Here is a 15,944-nt window from a genome sequence, read left to right on the forward strand (position 1 = left end):
GAAAATCAGGCCTGACATTTCGTTTTAAATACCTGCATTTCACATTTGTTGAGATTAACACTTCTTCGTTTTTCAACATTTTCAGCAGCTTGGCTATTAAGTCTTTTTCTACCTCCTTTTGGTTTTTGCTGTGAATTTTTGTGTGTGCCCTGTGATTAAAAAAAATGGATGTATTATGATCTACAGTTCTTTGAACACCAGAGTATTTAGTCACAGCCAAATCTGGGAAATGCCAGAGTTCAACATGAAGCAACTAAATCAGAATTTGCAGTGGAAGAGACATTTTCTTGTGCTATCCCTTTTGTGTTGCTAGATATCAGAGACCACATTCATTGCAGGATGTTACTTGGCTCCAGAATTCATAGTAAAATTCTCAGAGCAATGCAGTTTACCATGACATGGCAGGCAGCAGGCGCAGAGAGGAGTTTTCAGACTCTTTTATACCACGTTCTTACTAGAGCACCCCTTGCAAAACAAACACCACTCAGCATTAGTTTCCTAGCTGCTCTTCTACTGCTCCACCCAGCCTCTAACACCTTTCTGGGTTGTAGAACTTAGCCCTTTAGCTAGTTCGCTTATAGATCTATCCCTGCTGGGCACTCAAAGTCCAAAACAAATATGAAATAAACTCTTCCCTTTCTTCCAGAAGATCCACCAGTCCTCCCTAGCCCCTGGTCCTAGCCAGCCTTCTCTCTGAGGCCCGGTCTACATTAGGAGGGGGGATCGATCTAAGTTACGCAACTTCAGCTACGTGAATAATGTAGCTGAAGTCGACGTACTTAGACCTACTCACTGCGGTGAGTCGATGGCTGCCGCTCCTCTGTTGACTCCGCCTGCACCTCTTGTGGCGTCTAGACTAGATGCGATAAATTGAGCCTCACTGGATCAATCACTGCCCGCCGATCTGGCAGGTAGCATAGACGTACCCTGACAGTGAGAGCCTTATGTCTGCTTGCTCGCTCTCTCTCTCTGCCTCCTTCCAAGCCTCTCCCTGGAAACCTGCCTGCAGCTCCAGGTGGCTCAGTTTGGGCTAACTGGGCCTTCAGCAGCCCATTAACCCCTTCCTTCCATGCATAGGGGCTTGTCTGCCCCATTGCAAACTTCTTTATGTCATGATGAGTAGCTCAATTTAAAAGTGTGAGTGCCTAGATGTATCTCCAAATCACATATCTGGACACTCAAATTGGTATTTAGGACTACTGAATAGGTATTTATGTTCCCTAGCATAGATTAGAGCAACCAAGTGTGGGATTGGACACCTTGTTAATATGTCCACATTTGAAAACTGGGGCCTACGGTCATTCAGAACAGCTGCACATGCATGAAGATATCCCGTAGAGTGGAAAGGATACCATCTGTACAATGAACGTAATGGTAGCCAATCACCTTCTTTAACAGTATAAGTTAAGCTCATTCAGTGACAAGTATCAGAGCAAGAAGAAGATAGTTCTGTACAATGAGTAAAAATAGCAACATTTACATCAAAGGCAATCTGGAGGAGTAGAAAAGTCTAAGTAAAAACAAATGCTTTCTGTAGGTGTAAGTGCCCTGGTCCTCTGCACAAGGGTGAATTTCACCCCCAGAATGTAGCCCAGAAAGAACTCAGTTCCTTCCTCTCTTGGATTGCAATAAAGGATTGATGATGTCTAAATGCAAATACTTATTTTGGATGTTGCTGTCATTATGGTTTCAGTATTCTGAAATTGAAACTCCTAAAACTCTACCACCAAAGTTCAATGAATATTTGGGATACAACCCATGGCTTAAGGAACAATACTTAGAAGCTGCAGCAGTTATAAGCAATACATCTACATCTTTAAATGGGCATTAGTACATTTACTCTGCCACCTCTCCCACCCAGAAAGCAAAGAGATTACCTGTTCACACTCTTCCTCATCATCAGCATCTATCTGTTCTGTAGCACATGGATGGAGATTTTCATCTTGATCACTGCTGTAGGCTGGTTCAATGGACCCTTGAAATTCATTCACAAGCCCACTGAGATTCAATGAACCTTTTTTCCTAGAACTGAGCAGGGCTTCACTTGATCCCAGCTTGGCAGCCTGAGAAAGCAGGGCTCCTTCAATACTGCTCCGCTTAAAAAAAAAAAAAAAAAAAAATTACAACTAATATAAGTATTCCCTTTATGTTGTATATTTTAACATGCCACGATCAACATTTATTTATGCTGCAAGATAAAAATCACAAACAAAGCCCCAAAATACAACATAAGTTTTTGCTGCACTCATCTGTTCCTTAGGCTAGGTCTACACGAGGGAGTTGACCTAAGATACGCAACTTCAGCTACGCAAGTAGCGTAGCTGACGTCAGCGTATCTTAGGTCGATTTACCTGGCCATGAGGACAGCGGCGAGTTGACCGCTGCCAGGTCTGGCTCCAGGCCCCAGGGTGCCAAGTGCGTGCTTGGGGCAGCATGCCGCAGGGGGCGCTCTGCTGGTTGCCGGGAGGGCGGCAGGCGGCTCCGATGGACCTCCTGCAGGCGTCTCTGCGGAGAGTCCACTGGTCCCGCGGCTCCGGTGAAGCATCCGCATGCACGCCTGCAGGAGATCCACCGGAGCCATGGGACCAGAGGACCCTCCGCAGGGATGGACCCTCTGCTGTACTGGCAAGCAGCAGAGCGCCCCCTGCGGCGTGCCGCCGTGCTTGGGGCGGCGAAATGGCTAGAGCTGGCCCTGACCACGGCTGCTCCCCTGTAAACTCTGCTTCCGCCTCTCCCCACAGTGGAGTTCTGGAGTCGACGGCAGAATGATCAGGGATCGATTTTATGATGTCAGACACGATAAAATCGATCCAATGGATCGATCACTACCTGCCGTATCGGCGGGTAGTGTAGTCGTACCTTAAGTGAAACATCAAAGAAAAGAACTTGAATTGATCACTAAACTTTCCACAAGTGATATATAGGGATATGATATACCCTATAAAAGGACTGTGGAAAAATGACATAATGGTGTTTGATGATACTGTGTCACAGTGATGCCAGATAAAATGTGCATATTTGCATGTAAAAATATTCTTTCCCTTAAGTGTCAGCCCTGCTAACTCAGCCTAAGATCTGAAACTCAAGATGTCTTTTGTGCTTCAATTAGAATGTAATTAACAATTCTGATTGCAAATGGACACTTTTCTGGCTTTTTGAGCTTGATCCTCCATATTGACTCTGCATGGCTAACAGGAGTAACGTGTATTACAAGCTTATTTTTGCCAGAAATGCAACATGTGACTCGAAATGCATACAAATAGCAGAACTGTCAAAAAAAATGCCATCTTTGCACAGCACTTTAGTTAGGGTGATCAGACAGCACATGTGAAAAATCAGGACGGGGGGTAGGGGGTAATAGGAGCCTATGTTAAAAAAAAAAGACCCAAAAATCAGGACATCTGGTCACCCTAACTTCAGTTATCCTAACTGCATTTTTGAAGTATTTTTACATTATAGATTTATTGCACTGTATCATGAAATCTAGGCATGCAGACATGTATTAATCAAGTTCTATTTATTAGGTATTGCTGAAATAAAATGTGTACTTCTTTATAATGTTATAGGAGAGTTTCTGAAATGTATTGTTCTTGTATCTTATTTAAAACCAATAAAACACTATAGGAGAGTCTCTGAAATGTATTGTTCTTGTATCTTATTTAAAACCAATAAAACACAATACATTCTGAAAGTATTCTGGATTCAAACAACCCCATGTACTATCTGAATCTACTGAGATATGGAATACAAAAAGGACTTACCTTGTGCATCTCTGGACTTATTTCTGAAAATATATACAAAAATATGTACAGTATGATAAATAATCATAGAAGGGTCAGTTTGTGCCACTTTATTAATGTTACATTAATATTTCAAGTCTGAATCTTGTTGTCTAAGATTTAGAATTAATTTGCTTAGTGCTAAAGCCTTACTTTCCCCATAAATAGAATTAAATAAATAATTACAGTTAAAAATAATAATTTTATTGTTACCCCTTGTTGACCTGAACGGTAGTCAAAGTTTGGGACCCTGGGGATGTTTCAGCTGGAAACAGAAACTGATGGAGTCTGGTATGTTCTTTGATGTTATCTTTATTTGCAAGGAATGTACAAAGTCCTGATTCTCCAAATGCAGGAGGAACCAAGAGTAGCTAGCATCTTCAGCCAACAACAAACCCAAAGCTCTCTAGCTTCCCTCCCCCAGTCATACAACATGCTACTGTTGGCCTTCTTGCTGCGGCCTCTCCCTCTGTTCTGTGTATTCTCATTTTCTGTGTGTTCTGCCTCCAACCCACCCACCTCTAACACAAATCAACACTCAACAAAATTCCTCTGCCCACTCAGTCCAGAAACTCCTGGGCAGGTTCACAAACCATTTTGTCTTAGGGGGTGTTGGGGTGGAGGAGGGCTTGTCGTTAATGTATCCTGACAGTGATGTTTATTGATGGGCATATTCACACCCTGTCTCCAAGAGGGTATGAACATATGAATAACTATGTATATGGGACTATTTACTTGCTTCAGTGTTTGCAGGATCAGGCCTCAACATGGACATTCAAAGGTAAGGATAATACCCTAACTCATTTTGCTCTCTTTGCATTGCAATTTTCTCAAGGCTGAAGTTGCATACTATGGGCAAGATAGTCAGCTGATGTAAATCAGCGCAACTCCATTACCTTTAACTACATCAGTTTATAAAAGCTGAGGGTCCAGCTCTACATGTGCTGCAAACTAAGCACGATGTGAAGAGTCATGAAGAAGATGATAGCACATCTTTGAATTCCATTATGTTGGTTTACTTAATTTATGGTATGTATTGCTTAGTGTGTTGATTTTTTATTGTTAATAGCATATACTATTAGATACAACATAACTTACCGCTTGGCTTCATAACTTTATGGACTCTAGACGAAGGTTCTGAAAAGGAAAAACATAGTTATCTACAGTGTTCCAAAGAAAGCTACTGGTATCTTGGACAACATTTTAAAAAATGAATGCCAAAATTTAAGCTCTTGAGTCCATGCATAGGGACCTTGGGTTGGATAATGGGACTTGTGCTCCTAAATCACGTAGGTGATTTTGAAAATCTTGTCCCTTAGTAACTAGCTTGGTTTGCATAAGTACTGAGCACACAACTGAAGACAATGTATGTGTTTGAAATCAGTGGGAGTTGCTTAGCATTTCCGAAAAATCAAGCTACTTGTTTAGGTGCCTAAATTTGTACTTAGGAGCCTAATTTGAGGCCTCTACTTTTGAAAATCTGTCTAAATTGCTGGAGATTTATTGCTCTATTAGAAACATTTGGTGAGATTTGTAGTTTAGTATTAGTTGAAAGTATAAGTTGAGTGTTCCAAATAGGACCACTCAGTTAATATTTCACATTGTCAATGTTATTTTACACCTTGGAAACATGATGTATAGAGATTCTGCTTGAAAAACAATTGAAAACCTTTAATGACTTGATTGTTTCTCAGTGGTAAATGTTGCTTTATGTTAAGTCACTACATCAATACTCTTGCAAACTATACTTAAATGACTTGGTATAAACTGAATATTACATTTCTCTGATCTAATTGATCACTGTCTCTTAATATTTCATTAAGTAGTTGAAGATGGACATCATAAAAAGTTGGGATTCAAAACTGGTCAAACTATGTAAACATTTCAACCACAGGAAAAAAAACAATAACCAACCAGCAAAGGTTATTAGAGATGATAAAAAAGATACTGTATTACTCTAACCAACAGCACCATTTATCAAATGTCTAGCCTTCAGAAGGCTCATAGGAGTCTGATTTTAAAAAAGGCTTAATGTAATTAAGGTAAAAACAGGTTCCATGGTATTAATTTTTCACCTTTAAAAAAAATAAACATGTCAGTGCTACATAAAAGTACTTGGCTTTCTTATATATCCATAACTAAATACACACCCACAAACATCCATTGTTTTAAAAAGTGTGCAGTTTGGATTTTATGCTAACATAATAAAATCAAATGGCACATATACCACAAAACTATTGAAACAACCTGTTAAGAGATGCCTGTATTTTTTCTCTACCCAATCCATGAGTGATTTACTATGGCTTTAAAATCTCACTTTGCCATGACACTCAGCAATATGCATCCTAGATATGGAAATATGCAGCTTCATTTGAAGCCCTCTGCCACCTCACAAAAAAAAAAACTTAGCTGTAAGTAATGTGTGTCTCTCTCTCACTCACATACACCCAACCCTCAAGAGGACTGTCTATCACTTTCAAATATACTAGGCACTGAAAAGACTCAGGTTCAATTTTTTTTTTAATTTTATAGTTTAATTTCGTTTTCGGCACATTGCTACATTTCTACTATATTAAGTAGACAGAAATAATATTGTGTCTTCTATAGTACCTTTGAAGAATCTCAAGTTACCCCTCAAACATTAATTAACTTTTACAATATCTCTGTGAAATAACCAATATGAAACCCCACTCTATGAACTGTATTAGAGTAAGTGACAAACTTAAGGTTACTATGGTACAGTCAGGAATGGAACCAGGTCTTCTGGTTCCCAGTCGTGTGTCTTATAAACCACATAACATTCTCCTCATCATTCTCCAAAAACATCTTTAACTAGGCTAATAGCTTGTGAGGAAAGACAAAACAACAAAAACAAAAACATGCACACTTTATTATGAGTTTGAGTGTATGTGTTCTGAGTTTATGTTTATGTGTTTTGAGTTTGAAAGAGAAAAACTGATAAGTAGAACAAACTGGACATTTTCCAATAGGCCGTTTTTCTGTCAGAAAATGCCATTTGTACCATTCAGTGGAAATGTCCAATTACTACAGAAACAAGGAAGGTTTTGCCATGGAAACCTGCCTGCCAGCTTGCCTGCTTAGCTCCACAGGAGCCTGGGGTCTCAACTCCTGAGCAGCCAGCCAGCCTCCTGGTTCCTCCTCAGTAGCATGCCCCCTGCTGTTGTTAGCCCAGGAGTAGCGCTGCTGGACAGGGACCTGGAACAGGTAGCAGCAGCACTGGTATTTTTCCATCATGGAATATTCCCTTTTGCCAGAAATTCTGAGATTTGAGGTTTTGTTCTGATTCAGAATGAAATAAGATCTCTAAAATTCAGAATTTCCGATGTGATGGATGGTGTTTTCTGGCCAGCAATACTGATAATTTTATTTCAATAGGGAGAATTTTAGATTAGGAGTTACCTACTGATTGCAAACAAACATGACAATCTGGGGGGGCAATACATTTCAGTTTTAAAACAGCGATCAGTGGAGGGCATTTTCTTTTCACATAATGCCTCTTACAGTAACTCAATCTTTGCCCCCTTCCACGCTACGTATAATCTGAAAAAAATTTCAATATGTTTTCCTTTAGCTTTCTTTGACAGTACACATTTTAATCACCTGACTTGGTTCTCACTCTCCGTGGGGTAAGACCTTCTTTAGAATTATATGATGCTTTCATTTCTTCCTCCGGTGTATAGTGGAATCCTGGATGATCTATAAAACAATCAGAGACATCAATAAACATTACATATTATTTGATGTGTCACATCAGCACTTCTGGGAAGAGTTTACCTTCCTTTTGCGTCTTATATTGTGGAACATACTTTGTCAGAGCTGGACAACTAATAACTGATAATGGTAATTGCTGTAGTGTTGTCAATTAGCTACTGATAAAACATTACATATTTAATACTACTTTACCAATGGATTGCTAACACAACAATATTGTTGCACAATTACTGCGTCTAACTTAATCTGGATGTGTGTACTACAGTCACAGTCAGTGCCCTCCTGTCCCATTTCCCACAAAAAAAATATGAGTCTGCTCTGCTCCAAGGCTTATTGGGCATTTAACTGTAATGTGTTTAAATCTACAGCTGGAGTGAATTTTACTAACTTACTAGAGTTTTCTAACAACACAGAGGACAGGGAGAGCGGGTCAGAACATATCATTAGTAAAAGCAGAAAGCGAGAGAGAAAAAAAGACAGGGTAAGGTGGGGGTTGGGCTTGTCTTAAATGTTAGGTAATGTTAGCCTTAGATATTGCTAACTCTGACAGACACATGCATGCACACACACCCCTCAAAAATATTGACGGGAGAGAACTCTGGAGGAAAGGGAAACTCTGTCAGGGTCCCTTTATTGGGTTTTCTTGGGGTGGTTCTTTGAGTGCTATTGCCTCCTGTGGAATACCCTGCAATTCTACCCTCATCTCTTCCTAATTTGCAAGAGGGGAAGGCCATCCATGAGGAAGCCTTTTGCCTCCCTGGTGGCTCTGTCTGGATTCCAGACTTCTATATTACCAGAGAATCCCTAGTTGGCAGCTCCCCCATGATGCCTGCTTTCGTAGGTTTGCCAGCATGCAGAATAGACAAAGAGAAGTGTTAAATCCTCAAACTGCATATAACTTATTCTCAGCTTTTCAATAGGTCCTGCCCAGGAGGAGATAATATTGCAGAGGCAGCTGACCAACCACACCCGGTGCCTGTTCAGAATAAGTGCCAGATGGAACAGTCTATCAGTGGTCTGATCTAACCTTCCTCCGTTTACTATCAGCCACATCCTGTTGGTTGCTGAGTGGCCTCAATTCCCACTGATCTGCACAGGATCAAGCCTTATTTTAAAGAACATACGCACAGGTTTCTTGTATTTTAGATGAAAACTAGAGAATATGTAGCTAAAGATGAATAATGGAAAAAAAATTTATAGTGAAAGAGAAAAACTTACGTATTGCATCCATTTCTAGAATTGCCTGCTTGGCCTGAAAGATATAAATTGTGCAAAATCAGGTCACATAATACAACTATATTAAATACTGTCACATGACAAATACAGGAGCTCAAAAATTAAAATGTATTTCTACCCAATAAACATTATAAGCAATTTTTCTTTGGTCACTTTATATACAGTGTAGATCAGGGGTTCTCAAACTGGAGGTCGTGATCCCTCAGGGAGTTGCAAGTATTACATGGGGGGGGGGATGGGGTGTCAGCTTTCACCCTCAATCCCCACTTTGCCTCCAGAATTTATAATAGTGTTAAATATAAACAAAAAAGTGTTTTTAATTTATGGGGGGGGGAGGGTCACACTCAGAGGCTTGCTGTGTGAAAGGGGTTATCAATACAAAAGTTTGAGAACCACTGGTATAGATGGTTCCCCAAATTATGTATTGTACTGGACTGGCATTGTACTCTTCCATGTTTAGTAAAATTAATTTTACAGGTAGCAAGTAAAAACTGCTGCTGTTCACTGTACAGGTTCCACCACAATTCCCCTTGCCACTCACCATTCCAGCAGTGCTAAGGTAGCAGTGAATGGCTACATTGTATTAGCTGGGTATCTTTCTAGTATGAGGAAATGCCAGCAGGTGTGAAACTGGCATACCTGATTATACCAGCCCCTCAAGTGGATATGTCGAGAACATGTAGCACTTTGGGTAGATTTGGCTTGGCAGACAGACCCTTATGGGACTGTTGTCAGCTGAGGAATTTGGAGCAGCCCAGAAGCTGCTCCAACCTCTGCTGGTACCAGCACAAAACTGGCACCAGGATCAGGGACTGTAACTAGTTCTCTAACAGCTTCTCCTACTACCTACCACATCTGCTGTGTTCAAAATCTTAAACATAATTTGGGGATTCTAAATATATGTCCATTTGAATGTGAATACTTTCTGGAATCTTGAGTTATCATAACCAAAAATAAATAAATAAATAAATAAATAAAATCCAAAAAAGTTAAATTGGAAAACTACTCATTTGTTAAGAGGAGAAAATGTATTGTGCGCCATGAAAAACAAGTATCAACACTGCTCCCTCTAAGAAATTTCTAACCAGATTTAATTTTTAAATGTATTATTGGATGTCATCTGTCCTCGAGACAAAAAGTGCCACCAAAAATTAATATTTTATTACTGTTTAAATAGCAAAGTCTATATCCCGAGACTTTTCCTGTGTTAATATATTTCTAAAGAAAAAAGATATGAGCTATCATTGGGCATATGATAATAAGCACCAGTGGCTCCAGGCACCAGTGATCCAAGCGCGTGGGGGGCACCCTGCCGGTCCCTGCAAGGGCAGCAGTCAGGCTGCCTTCGGCAGCTTGCCTGTGGGAGGTCCACCGGTCCCGCAGATTCGGCGGCGGGACCGGGGACCTTCCAAAGGCAGCCTGCCTGCCATGCTTGGTGCGCCACAAAAGCTAGAGTCGCCCCCGATAACAAGCCAAAAAAAAATAAAATCAAAAGCTTAGAGTGTTTGCATTTCTAAGGATGCAGTTCACTTATCTTCCACTAGGTGTCATGAATTGACTACCACTAGAAAAGATTTTGGGGGGTGGGGGTGGTATCAACACGTGAGTAGACAACACTAGATGTTTATTTTATTTTACTTTTTTGTTAGCATAAGTATAAATTATTTCTCAGGGTTGCAAAGGGGTAACTAAGATTACTCTTTGTGATACAAGCAATACGTTGTATTTGGGCAGGAGACTTGAGTAGAAAATGTTTTTTAAAATCTATTAAGGAGTAAAGAGTTTAAGATTAATAAGTAGCTTGGTATAAATGTATCTTCTAGTGTATATCCAGTTTTCTATTATAATGTTCATTATATTACAAATATGGGGCCATATCCTTCCGGCAATTTTTATGCAAAACTGCCACTGACTCTAGTGGGAGTTCTACATACAAGAACAACAAGATCAAGCCCATAACTAGGCCTTATAAAAAAGCTATCAGTTGAGTGTAGGCAATGCCAGAAATACATTGCTTTAGCTATACCAAGGTAACTGCACCAGAGCAAACCCCCCAAAGCAGAAGTACTACACTGACATAAAAAGTGACGTACGTTAGTCCAGCTTTACCCCAGTTTTAAACCAAGCTAAATTATACTGATGCAAGTCACTTTTTACACTGGTGCAGTGTATCTGCATTACTGGTTTGTTCTGGTGCAGCTACCCTGGTATAACTACAGGTGCAAAAGGACAAATCCCAGGGTAGACAGAGAGTATGACAAACAGATGAGATTCTAGGATTCATGTGCCAACTCCAGTAGATGTTTTTTTCTGAAGCTTTTCCCTTTCAGCTTTAGGAATCATCTGAAGATGTAAAAAACAACAACAAAACAAAAACAAAAAACAAAACAAAAAAACCCAACATATTACCTTGTCATAAATGAATAGTTAAGAGTTAATAGAAAAGAAGTACTTCATATCTCTTTTGCCTGTAAAGGGTTAACAAGATCAGTGAGCGAGGCTGTCACCTGACCAGAGGACCAATCAGGGGACAGGATACTTTCAAATCTTGAAGGAGGGAAGTTTTTGTGTGTGCTGTTAGTTTTTGGTTGTTGTTCTCTCTGGGTTCTGAGACTGACCTGACGTGCAACCAGGTTTCTCTCCAATCTCCCTGATACAGGTTCTTATAGATTCAAAATAGTAAGTACTAAGCGATAAGGCGAGTTAGGCTTATGTTTGTTTTCTTTATTTGCAAATGTGTATTTGGCTGGGAGGAGTTCAAATTTGTATTTTGCTGAAAGGATTTTAATTTGTACTTGTATACTTAGGCTGGGAGGGTATTCCCAGTGTCTATAGCTGAAAGACTCTGTACCTATTCCATTTTAAATTTACAAAGAATTTTTACTGTTTTTTCTTTCTTTAATTAAAAGCTTTTCTTGTTTAAGAAAGTGATTGTTTTTTTATTCTGGTGAGACCCCAGGGGACTGGGTCTGGATCCACCAGGGAACTGGTGGGAAGAAAGGAGGGAAAGGTTAATTTTCTCTCTGTGTTAGGATTACTTTCTCTCTCAGGGAGAGTCTGGGAGGGGGAGAGAGAAGGAGGGGGGGAAGGTGGATTTTCCTCTCTGTTTTGAGATTCAAGGAGTTTGAATCACAGTGATCTTCCAGGGTAACCCAGGGAGGGGAAGCCTGGGAGAGGCAACGGTGAGGGAAAGGGTTTACTTTCCTTGTGTTAAGATCCAGAGGGTCTGGGTCTTGGGGGTCCCCGGGCAAGGTTTGGGGGGGGACCAGAGTGTACCAGGCACTGGAATTCCTGGTTGGTGGCAGCGCTACAAGTACTAAGCTGGTAATTGAGCTTAGAGGAATTCATGCTGGTACCCCATCTTTTGGACGCTAAGGTTCAGAGTGGGGAATTATACCATGACATACCTGAATTCCATTTCATTCACAGAGTGAGGACTTTTGATATAAAAAGCTGCTTCCAAATTGTCATGTGACTATCTGCTAATATAAGTGTCTTAAATAATACAAATATTTAGATTAGAGAGTTAGTTTATTTACCTTAGCAGGAATTTTAGCAGGGTGATTTTCTAGAATTAATCTCTTCAAGTGAAGAATCCAAAGGCGTTTATCTTGCTGTGATTTAGCCTGTTGTAAAATCATGAGATAGTCAAACAACTTATTACTGTAGTCACTCAGGGATTGGGGAATATAGATACACGGGTGTACACGGAGTATTTAATGGCAGAATCTGGCCCCCCAGTACCACAAATATTAGGGGAGATGGGCTTTAAATACAGAAAATTGGGCGAATGTTGTATTTGGCATCATGCATAACAACATGTAAGGTTACATTCAGAATGGGGAGGTTTCTGTCATACCTGCACGGTGTGCTGCATCTTGGGGTTTTTGTAGTGGAAGACACTAAAGCTAAGTGGTTCCTTTGGTATTACTTCAACAAGCATGAGATTGCCACACTGCAAAGAGAGAAGAGAGAGTGAATCAGAGGAGAGTATAAAGAAAGCTGAAAATTGGCTCAATCAGCACATTACAGTGTCCTCCATGACATACCAATATATGAGCTTTGTATGTAAACATTTCTTCTCTCTTCTTTGTAATAAGCAGCAGTTTGTCAAAGAGGAACAAAGTGCGCTCATTTTTGGCTCGTTGAATACGGAATGTTCCTTCTAAAACCAGCTCCCCATAGCTAGTGAGATCTGGCCCTTTCCAGTTAGTGAGTAAACTTTGTATCTCCTGAAACAGATAAAACAATGCACATTCTGAACAGTATTTTATTAAATGAGTTTCAAATTCAAGTATGATTTACTGAGGACATTAGGACATGTTCTATTTCAACTAGAGCTGGGTGAAATTTTTTGACAAAACTTTTTCTGTGAAAAGTGAAAATGTGCTGACACCAAAACGATTAGCAAATTCAAGTTGACTGAGTTATTTTGGCAGAAAACCTAAAAAAATCCAAAAATTATGAAATTTTTATTTTCAAAATGAAATATTTTGAATTTGCAGTTCAAAGCAACTTTTAATTTCAAAATTATCTTTAATTTTAATCAAAAAATCAAAAACATTTAAAAATGGTCAGAACTGATATGAAATGGTTCAATTTTAACAAAAAACAATGCATTTTGTTCAATCCAAAAACTTTATTTTTATTTATTTTATTTTTCTGTTCACTGAAAATTCATTTTCAGGTCAATCCAAAACAATTTTTGCCCCAATTTTTCAGAATTACCAGCAAATTGAAAAATCTGTTATTAGCTCAGCTCTATTGACAACCAATGTTCAACAACGTAAAATTCCCACCTGATGGCTGTTTAAGGGCCTACGTGAAAAGAGTTAGGAGTCTTCATGGTGGATGACAGGTGTCCACATTACAAAAACTACCATCACAATTAGCTGAATGATTGCTCTTGTTGCCATTCACAGCCAAGATGACAAGGACTGAGGTGCAGAGAGACTGAATTTTGGCAATGTTGCTACCTCACAGCACCATTACCTGTCCTGTGAACAGGTTTGGCTCCAGGGTTTTTGCCACTCCAAACGGCGCCGGTGTGTGTGTGGGGGGGGGGGGGTCGCGGAAAGAAAGCCACGATCAGCGCCTGCTCCACCATGATGCTTTCTTCTTCAGCGGCAATTTGGCGGCAGGCCCTTCCCTCTGAGAGGGACCGAGGGACCCACCACCGAAGAGCCGGACATGTCACCCCTTCCCCTGGGCTGCCCCAAGCAGCTGCTTGCTGAGCTGGTGCCTGGAGCTGGCCCTGCCTGTGAAGAACTATAAAACTTCAGTTGCTAGGACTGTTAATCTAGCACTTCTCACCAGCACTAAAAAAATTTTTTTAGTTGCCCTATTTTGGTCCAATTTTTCTTAACATTATTTCTGCATGTGATTCTTGTTACGGGTGATTGACCTAGCAGGGGTTAGATGTAAACAACTCAGAGAATAAAAAAATAATTTACAGATATGGACTCCAACTTGCACTGCTCCCCACCCAGTCTGAAATAGTCCAAATTTGGTGACCTTCTGGGAAGGCTACAAAAGACATCTGTTTGACTGGGCTTGGGGAGAAAGCTGAGGGCATGCTTCCTAGGTGAAGGGGAGATGGCTGGCTGAGTTTCTACTGAACTGATCATTTAATGTGGCTGAGATACATCTATATTGCTAATTGTATGTTTAGGTGACAGCATAGTTATTATTTACATCAAAATAATACATACAAATAAACACAGGTTAGCACAGCGATAGCCTTATGAAAATGAAGCTCTACACTATTGAGCTCTCCTTTCCTCGTTTCTTCTAGTTGCTTGTTCTCCAACTCCATTGGCATAACTTCTATAAGCATCACATCTTACATGTCAGGTGCTAGTAACCCATGATTAGACCCATTGAGGACAGTTTCAAAAGATTTCCAACCAAAGCTAGCACTTCTTTAACTCTGGTGGTGATAGCAATGTTGGGGAAAATGTCCTTATTACAGATATGACCCTACAGAATTACATTTCTAAGATAGCACACAGCTATGAGCTTCTTTCAAACAGCACAGTGATTGCTGTACATCTGACAATACATTAAAGCAACAATTCTGGAATATACACAAGACTGTGATTAAAAACACAATGAATGGGAAAGTTCCAATTGTATCACTTCTCTTTAGTAACTTGTACATCAGTTCAAGTGTACCCCAGAGATCAATTTCTTCACTTTGGAAGAGAATTCATGCAGAAATGCAGCCATAGTATCTGCAGAATTACAGACACTTTATTATACGATAGTACATAGAAGAGATATCACTACCCCTGTAGAACACAGAAATTACTGTTACAATGACAAACTGAGCCGAAAAGGTTTTCCCCACATATTTGCTAGCTCAGACTGTAAATTATGAAACTAAGTTTTCCAAAGCATCTAACCAACTTTATTGCCAAGTATTCATAGACTCTAGGACTGGAAGGGACCTCGAGAGGTCATCGAGTCCAGTCCCCTGCCCTCATGGCAGGACCAAATACTGTCTAGACCATCCCTGATAGACATTTATCTAACCTACTCTTAAATATCTCCAGAGATGGAGATTCCACAACTTCCCTAGGCAATCTATTCCAGTGTTTAACTACCCTGACAGTTAGAAGCTTTTTCCTAATGTCCAACCTAAATCTCCCTTGCTGCAGTTTAAGCCCATTGCTTCTTGTTCTATCATTGGAGGCTAAGGTGAACAAGTTTTCTCCCTCCTCCTGATGACACCCTTTTAGATACCTGAAAACTGCTATCATGTCCCCTCTCAGTCTTTTCTTTTCCAAACTAAACAAACCCAATTCTTTCAGCCTTCCTTCATAGGTCATGTTCTCAAGATCTTTAATCATTCTTGATTATCATTCCAGATATCAATATCCTTATTTATGTCAGTGACTTAGGTAAGGTTACATGGGCTCAGGGAAGTCATTTTAAATTTATATTCCACAATTAACAGACAAATATGGGATTTTGTGAGCACCACCTCTGCTCAGAAATACAAGAAACAAAGAGTAACTTCTAGATGACTTGAAGGGGAGACGTCTGCTTCCCCATACTCTTATCCCCATATCCCTGCTGGTTTCCCTAACACAATAGAAAGTATATGCAACCTTTTGTGAGAAGGTCTGGAGTCAGTGCAACTTTGAAAGGGAATGATGGTTCTTCATCCAAAGTCTGCACAAGAAAATCTACTAT

The 15,944-nt window shown here is 40.0% G+C and overlaps 1 protein-coding gene across 1 annotated transcript in view; it reads right to left on the reverse strand.

Annotated features, from left to right (window-relative positions):
* Window positions 1-15,944, reverse strand: part of PLEKHG1 (pleckstrin homology and RhoGEF domain containing G1) — a 224,319-nt gene that overhangs the window by 8,181 nt on the left and 200,194 nt on the right. The window contains exons 9-17 of the mRNA XM_050949995.1: window positions 12,797-12,979; window positions 12,607-12,702; window positions 12,287-12,373; window positions 8,730-8,763; window positions 7,401-7,496; window positions 4,878-4,916; window positions 3,762-3,784; window positions 1,878-2,096; window positions 33-149 (exon numbers count right to left, since the gene is read on the reverse strand). Coding sequence (XP_050805952.1) covers window positions 33-149; window positions 1,878-2,096; window positions 3,762-3,784; window positions 4,878-4,916; window positions 7,401-7,496; window positions 8,730-8,763; window positions 12,287-12,373; window positions 12,607-12,702; window positions 12,797-12,979 — 894 coding nt within the window. The remainder of the gene's footprint in view (window positions 1-32; window positions 150-1,877; window positions 2,097-3,761; window positions 3,785-4,877; window positions 4,917-7,400; window positions 7,497-8,729; window positions 8,764-12,286; window positions 12,374-12,606; window positions 12,703-12,796; window positions 12,980-15,944) is intronic.

The sequence above is a fragment of the Gopherus flavomarginatus genome, chromosome 4 (assembly GCF_025201925.1).
Source record: "Gopherus flavomarginatus isolate rGopFla2 chromosome 4, rGopFla2.mat.asm, whole genome shotgun sequence".
NCBI classification, from domain to species: domain Eukaryota; kingdom Metazoa; phylum Chordata; order Testudines; family Testudinidae; genus Gopherus; species Gopherus flavomarginatus.